The 8,396-nt window shown below is 43.4% G+C and overlaps 1 protein-coding gene across 1 annotated transcript; it reads left to right on the top strand.

The window, feature by feature from the left end:
* Positions 1 to 6,724: 6,724 nt before the first annotated feature.
* Positions 6,725 to 7,348, top strand: LOC144125043 (uncharacterized). Its single transcript, XM_077658092.1, has one exon. The coding sequence runs from the start codon at positions 6,725 to 6,727 to the stop codon at positions 7,346 to 7,348; it is 624 nt and encodes a 207-aa protein (XP_077514218.1).
* Positions 7,349 to 8,396: the final 1,048 nt, after the last annotated feature.

The following is an 8,396-nucleotide window of genomic DNA, read 5'->3' as shown; positions in this document are numbered from 1 at the left end:
GAGATATTTTTTCCTTAAAAGGGTAGCTAACTGAGCAAGTTGGTGGATACATCAGCTTTGGATGCAGCAGAATCAACAGAACGGGACGCAGAAAGGAACACACAGAACGAAGACTAAGCTGCACTGAGAACTAAAATTCTTTATTCGAAACCCGCGCCTTTTGTTCCCTTGTCAAACCTCTTGCTTTTCTTCGGCCTCGTGCTTGACTGACAAATGAAAATGCTTTACTCGATAGCGATATTTATCGTGTGCTTACGTACTACTCTCCTTTTTCATATATCACCCGGCTATGATTCAAAGATATCTCATGTTAGCCTGTCTCCATTCTTTTCCCAGGACTTGCATTTCATGCAAATTGGGCTTACAGGTGCGTTCTGGCTTTCTTTTGTAGCGATAGCTATATTACGGTGGCATTTCGAGCCTTCAGCTTGGCGACGCCGCCACGCTCTTCGTAGTGCGGAGCAGCTGCCGGCGGCGCGGCGCAGTGGCTGATCACGTGGTTTGTCACGGGGTTCGTCACTCGGCCAGGTGTAGCTATTGCGTCACTCCAGGTTTAACCAGAGCAAAACCACTGGCATTTTTTTGTCTTTTTTGCAATCATTGCAATGCTTGGCCAGATTGCTAGCCGGCGTGACTGATAGTGATGTTGCGTGCTCTCTTGCCCTATCATTCAGGCATCTTCTCGTCTGCCCTATTTTTTAATTGTTTTCCACCGGGCAAGAGGTAATATAATATAAACCACACTTTTGACACCGCCACTCAATTTTATTTGCAGTGCGATCTGGCATAGCCGTTTTTTCTTTTGACCGTTGACACGAACACACATGCTTATCGCCTTGTTTGGTGCTGAGCATATAACTCTGAGCCGTGTCTCTTGCCAATTCATAAGGTGTGGGTCAGTTCTTGTACATACATAGTTATCTTTCATTTCTTGTCTGCATTCGCAGATTCAAAGATGCATCTAGACACAGAAATTATAAACCACTTTCTTTCACTGGTTATTCACAAGTAGACGTCATACTTCTCTCAACTTGCACGGGTCCTTGAACGCCATTCGGGAAGCCTTCAAGTCTGCGCCCTTTTTATGAAGCGATGATAGGCCCCTTTCAGGATCCTTCCCTTAACTTGCTTGGCAGGCTAATTTCCTAAACATTTTAGAACTCGTGTGCTGGGACGGAACAGGTAAACTGCTAACTGCTAACTTTACCGGCATTGGGCTCCGATATCACGAGTAATGTGTATTTTTGTGGCGGCTTTCACAAACATTTAGTGGAAGTGGAAGTACGGACGAATGACTCTGGTATAACTTGAATATTGTGGAAGACAGCTTGAGGCTACATACGTGCAACGGTCCATAGGGACCGTATGTTATGCACGTTCGCACGCAATGAGTTAGCGCCCAGCGAGAGCATCGCCGTCAAATAGAAAGCATTGACGTGAACGGCATGTGAGCGGTCCCTGAAGCAAGCAGCTGTAAAATAAGCGCCTGAACGCCCTCCATTTTCAGGGCTACGACTAGAGCCAGTTCCTATGCTACGTGAGGAACAGGGAGGCTCCCTACCGATACCATCGAACCCCAGTTAGCGCCTGCACCAAGGTATTAGCGGCAAGGGCATCTTTCATTGTGAACGTCATCTGTATACAGCTTAGAGAGTGCACGTAACGTATATATCCTCATGAGACACGGAGTTAAATTTTGTGTGCGATTTTGTTCACCTGCTTAGAATATTGTAATTTAAGTAGGTTCGAAGCATATTTAAAATACCATTTATTCACGTGTGCTCAGTGTCCTTCTCAGAATCCGGCTACTTTCGCGAAAATTTCTTTTTTCCTTCCTTGCGCCACGTGTCACAGTTATTTCCCTTGAAGAGGCCGGTGCAGCAGTTGTCTGCTTTTATCTCTCGCAGAACAGTGGGAGGCATGGAACGTGCAAGGCCCCCGGATACTGCATGAGCAACGTGTGATGTACCGTCTTGCTGGCTCTGAAGGTGGAAATAAAAACTGCTCGGCCTTGGAACCTCGCTGAATCGTTGTGCTAGGGTTTAAAATATGCATGAAGGAACGTCATGGTACGCTAGGCTGATTTGCTGCCGTGTACTGAAGTATCCTTGCCGAGAACTGGACATCTTGTCTTGTGCTTTGTCTCCAGAATAAAAGGCGTCGTAGTATGTCGTCACCAAAAACTTCCGCGTTCAGCTGCTGTCAAGGAGGAATGCTGTACAGGTGAGCGTAGACCATGTCCCTATGGTCATGAAATTCACTGTATGTGGTCCAGACGGGACTGGGAACCGGTGCACCGACGAGGGGTTGTCAGTCATTGATTCAGTGGGAGGTACAAATGTCTGGAAACTTTTTGTTTTAAGCTTTTTTGTTTTGTTTCAGGACCCCTCAAAAATTATTAGCGTCATTGCAGTTTTAGCCATACGATAAATGAACTGAAGCTTCCTGCCTGCATGTTTTCGAGTTTTTTGAAGACAGTTTTCGCACTCTTCCCATAATTAAGGTCTTCGCTGCAGGGCAATTAAATTCATCCTGTCGATAGGGGCCGCCGCGGTGGCTCAATGGTAGGTGCACTTACGTCACATAGGATGTATAATAGATTAGATTAACATGGTTCCAGAAGTCTAGGCAGTGACCACAAACGTATCAAGTTGAGTTTCAGAAGAGAAACCAATGAAGAACTGAAGCGATATGAACAATCAGAGGGGAATTTTTACTCAGAAAAGCAACTGGAAGCAGCAGCCAAACAAAATCAGAAAGTAATGTTTGAGGATAATGAAACAGAATGGACTTATACCAAATTAACTCGATTACTAGAGCTAGAGCTAGCTAAGGTGCGAGTCCAGCCACAAGGGAAAAGGCGAAAACCGAAGAATTGGTGGGATGAGGAGGTCGGGAAGGTGATAGAAAAACGTCAGGAAGCGTCCAGGGAGCACAGATATTCCAAGAAGAGGGGGGAACCAGAATCTGACGTACACAGAAATTGTGATAGCTTTATAAAGTGTAGATGGGAAGTATCCTATTTAACTAATGAGAAAATTAAAAGAAAGGGTGCCCAGTGGATGTCAAAAGTAAATAAAAACAATAGAAAAGCCGCTGAAAAATTCTGGAAACATCTAAATACAATGTGTAATAACACTAGGATAGAGCAAAGTTTTATTGTTACAGATCGGAGTGTTCGACTAAAATGGGATGAAGCAATGAAACACATAGGAACAAGGATGACAGAAAAATTTAAGGAAAGATATGTTGCACATAATTTATCGAAGGAGGATAGACCGGTTACTGCAACTGCTTCACTTGAGCAAAGAGAGTAAGAAAAGGCAGAGAAGGTTCTTTGTAGCACGCCGACAGGACCAGATGGTATTCCGATGATGTTAATAAAGAAGCTAGGACCAAAATCCAAGCAAACATTCATAGAGGTAGTGAACAAAATGATAGTTGATGGCAAAGCCCCCAATGAATGACGATTAAGTACAATGAACACGATATATAAGGAAAAGGAGGACAAAGCTGACATAAGGAACTACAGTCCCATGCCAGGGACATTTGTGGTTTACAGGGTGGTGATGCAGATTATAAAGGACAGACTGCACGCTTGGCGGCGAACCAATGGGTGTTAGGGGAGCTACAAAATGGGTTCCGGAAACAAAGGGGGTTAGAGGACTATTTGTTTTCATTGACGCAGTGCATAGAAATTGCTGAAAAAGAACACAGGCCCCTATGGCTACCATTTCTGGATATCAAGGGAGCCTACGACGATAATATTTAAGATGATTTGTGGGACATATTAGGCACATTGGATGTGGAAGATGGAGTAATTAATCTTTTAAATGATATATATAAAGGTAACACAGTGCTAAATAAAATTATCAAATGGGAAAAATGTATCAGGGTCCATAGAGATACACCGGGGGCTTAGACAAGGATGTCCTCTTTCTCCTTTATTGTTCATGTTGTACCTGCAAGGGTTAGAGAGAAAACTAGAGAGTGGCGGACTAGGCTTCAACCTTTATTTTTTCAAGCAAGGAGAATGAAATAAACCGTCATTACCGGGACTAATGTACGCCGATGATATAGTGCTAATGGCTGCCAATAAGGAAGATTTGCAGAAGTTGAAAGACTTTTTTAATAATAATAATAATAATAATAATAATAATAATAATAATAATAATAATAATAATAATAATAATAATAATAATAATAATAATAATAATAATAATAATAATAATAATAATTTATTGCGCAAATATTTAAAAAATGTACAAATTCCGACCTGCCAAAGCCTCATAGGGCTTGAGTGGCAGAGGCCGAGAGGCAGCGGAACCATGCAGACATACATACAGGCATAAACGCACATTAAAAAATACGGAACATCAAATTAGTACAGTGCAAAATAAAAATAGACAGAAAACACATGTTACATGTAAAAACCTCATCAGAATAAATTGCGAGGAAGTAAATCCAAAATGACATGACAATACCTCAGATCAGTGCAAAAAATACAGCAGTAACCAAAGAAATCACAGGATTTACTGGACAGGTTGTAAAGCATGTGTGTATGGCAGCATTTTTTAAATTTTGTAATTAGTTTTTGCCCGGCGAACACTTGGAGGTAACCTGTTAAAGTAAAAGGGAACGTAATAATCTCTTACTCGATTTCCATATCTTGTAGACCGTGGTCTTTCGCTCGAAGAGACCGTGTGGAAACATACGGAATCTTATAGTCACTAAACCAAAAATGCTTCAGGATAATCGTTTTCATCAAAAGGCGATCGACCTCAGGTAGCGAAAATACCTTAAACACATCAGAATTGGAGTGAAGGCCTAAATCATAGCCAATATTTTTAACATAGATCGTAGGAGAGAGTTGATCCTGGACTTCCAGCAAACTGCACAGTGACCATAAATCGTTATGCAATTACGCAGTACGCTATAACCAAGAGCATTTACGATAACTTTGCGTATTGAAAGCGGCATGTAGTACCTAATGTTGTAAAGCACACAGGAGACGGTTCGGAGCTTTTTACAAACGTGGGGTAAGTGATCATTCCATGAAAGAGCACTGTCAAAGTATACTCCTAGGTATTTCACTGTATTTTCATAGCTCAGGGGTGCGCATTGACATTGAGAACAATCAGATTCGTGCAAGAACAGCTGATGGTTTAAATCTACCTTCTTCATCGGGCTCTGCAAGCATATAAGTTGAGTCTTAGGGCTGTTGACTTCGGTTGTGTGAGAACCAGTCTATGGCAATGATTGCTGCAGCTTGAAGAGAGGAAAGTGAGTCAGATTAATTCGGCGACTGGGATACGAGGACAGTATCGTCAGCGTAGTGATACAGGCCTACAGGCACAGCGTTTGAAAGGTCATTGACGTAGACGTTAAATAACAGGGGACTAATTAGGAAACCTTGAGGAACGCCAGCTTTTATTAGCAAAGAAGCGCTCTTTGCTCGTCAAATCGAAACGTATTGAGTTCTCTGGTGTAAAAAGTTTTCCAAATCTGTGATACAGAGGGAGATAGATTAGGTTTCAAGTTTAGTAAGGAAAAATCTGCAGTCATGACATTTAATTATCAGAGCGGCGAGCATAGAATGCAGGAGTTCACGCTAGAAGTAGTGGATGAGTACAAGTATCTTGGGGTGTGAATAAATAACGGTGCTGAGTATCTGACAGAGCATGAAAAATATGCATTTAATAAAGCTAGTAGGAATGCAGCTGTCATGAAAATTAGGGCACTGTGGAATTCCAATAGGTATGAAGTGGAAAGAGGGATCTGGAATGGGGTGATGGTTCCTAGTCTGACTTTCGGCCATGCGGTTTTGTGCATGAGACCAGACTTTCAAGCAAGGTTAGCACTAGCTTTGGGAGCACATGGCAGTACGCTAAATCAGGGGCTACAGGGTGATATGGGATGTGAGTCATTCGAGAGCGAAGAAGCTAGCAGTAAGATAGCATTTGAGGAGCGATTGAGAAAAAATGGGGGAGAAGGGTTGGGCTAGGAATGTTTGTGGCAGCAGCGGCAGCAACCAGCGCACACGTCTCCTGAATTACTGCTCCACGTATTTGCAGGCTACCCGACGCCTGTCATCTGTACGCGACAAGGTGCCGAGCCCGTCCACTGAGCACGGTGCCCGACATCTGTACGGGGCAAGCTGCCGAGCCAGAGGTGCACGACGAATAACATCGATCTCGGACAGCGTTCGAGAATCCTGCATAACGCCGAGCCTCACGGGGAAAAGCACGAACAATCGTCAGCGGTATCACCCACACCGTCCGGCGAATTTTCAGCAAGGGGCGTTTCCTTGGCATTGGCAGCAGCGGCAGCAACCAGCGCACACGTCTCCTGAATTACTGCTCCACGTATTTGCAGGTTGGTCGTTTTTTCGATAGTTCTTCTTGTTCCTGCCGCTGCTGCCAAGGCTACCGTTGAGTGTCACGCAATTATCATGTTACGCTGTTGCGCATGTCGACAACCTGTTGATGACAGCTGTCAATCACTGTGCTGCTCAGAGTGTGAATTTACGTACCATGTCGGATCATGTTCAGGCGTTTCGGAAGAAACGTTCATTTCGAAACGAGCAAAGGCTTGGAAGGCCTGGAGGTGCGAAACATGTAAGGACAGCCGTAAAGCGGAGGATACACTGCACGGGCAGCAGTCCGATAGAGAACTAATCACTAGGTTGTTTTCAATGGAAAGTAAAATTGACTCCCTTCTGGCCATGTCCAGCAAGCTTGAGTCGCTTGAGTCATCCGTCAGCCTGCTCTCAGATAAATTCGATGAGTTTCAAACACGTCTTCTAGCCCAAGAAAAGTCCACAAAGGATGTCACGAAGCGTGTAGAGCGGCTTGAGAAAGCTGAATGGGCCTGTGAAATTGCACAGCTCAATAAGGACGTTGACAGTCTAGAATGGCGCAGTCGTCGACTGAACATCGAAATCCATGGTCTACCAGAGACGGAAAACGAGGACTTACTAACGAAAGTGAATGAAATAGGCACAAAACTGGAACTTGATGAGGTGTGCTCGAGTGACATAACAGCCCTGCACAGGCTTCCCGCGAAGCCGGGCAAAATACGGGGCGTAATTGTTCGCTTCGCAAAGCAGGAGGTTCGTGATGCCTGGCTAGCAAAAAGGCAGGCGCTACGTGATGACAACACCGGAAAGTACATGTGTGAAAATATGACTCGGTACACTCGCACTCTTCTGACAGTTGCCAAAGAATGGGCTAAAGAATCCGGCTACGCGTTCGTTTGGCACGTGAATGGAAAGGTGCTTGTACGGAAACAAGCCGGTGCACGAGCAGTTGTCATCCGCGATAAGGATGACCTCGCCAATCTGAGGTGATAGCGCAGGCAATTGTATTTTCAAGCAAACGCGATGCCATTCATGTCTAATTTTGCTCACCATAGTGAGCAACTCAAGGATAAGCAGAAGTTTTCTTTATTTCATTTAAACGCCCAAAGTTTGCGAAATAAATTTGATGAGGTTACTTTGTTTTTATCAGATTTAAACCACGAGTTTGACTTTATTTGCTTTAGTGAGACGTGGTTCACATCTGACGGCTGTTTTCTCTTGCCGGGATTTGATTGTGTGTCAGCGTGTCGTTCATCAAAGCGCGGAGGAGGTGTTGCTCTGTATGTGCGTTGCCAACTACCGTATCAAATTCTAGCTAACTATAACATTGTGAATGAAAATTTTGAGTGCGTCATTATTCACTGTTATAATATACTACTTGCTCTTGGGTACCGACCGCCATCTGGGTGTTTAAAGCAATTCATGCAGTTTGCAGAAGAAATATTTGAACGTAGCCTCGAGCTCAACCTCGAATGTGTCTTTGTTGGGGATTTCAATATAAATGCTTCTCCAAATAATATTATTTTTTTTTGCATTTCCAAGAGCTCTTTGAGTCGTATGGTTTTTCAAATGTGATTAATGATCCTACTCGCGTCACGTCAAATTCTGAAACAATACTTGACCTGTGCATTACAAGCTTCTGCCCCGATGAAGTTAAATCAGGCAAAATTATATGCGATCTTACTGATCATTTACCCATTTACTGTCTGATACCTTCGAAGCAAAAACGCTCTTTTCTGGAGAAAGAAATATTGATTAGAGATTACTCGGAAAGAAACATGTCAAAGTTTAAAGAACTCATTATGCAACAAGTCTGGGATAGCGTTACAAAGGAAAAGGATTCTAATAACGCTTATAAGGCATTCTTGATGTTTTTTATTTCTGCGTACAATGAATGCTTCGGTTTTAAAACTCTTAAGAGACACAAGAGAGCAAGAAAGCCCTGGATCTCGCACGACCTGTATAACAGAATAAAAAACCGCAACATCCTTTTTCAAAAGTCTTTAGACACACGAAGTGAAGGCGATCTCCGCGAATT

This window comes from Amblyomma americanum, chromosome 1 (genome assembly GCF_052857255.1).
Source record: "Amblyomma americanum isolate KBUSLIRL-KWMA chromosome 1, ASM5285725v1, whole genome shotgun sequence".
NCBI classification, from domain to species: Eukaryota; Metazoa; Arthropoda; class Arachnida; order Ixodida; family Ixodidae; genus Amblyomma; species Amblyomma americanum.
Note: the sequence above shows the minus strand (reverse complement) of the source record. Positions and strands in the feature narration are given on the sequence as shown.

Bases quoted from the DNA above. Each gene is read 5' to 3' on its own strand.
- LOC144125043 (XM_077658092.1), top strand. From the start codon at position 6,725: ATGTCCAGCAAGCTTGAGTCGCTTGAGTCATCCGTCAGCCTGCTCTCA.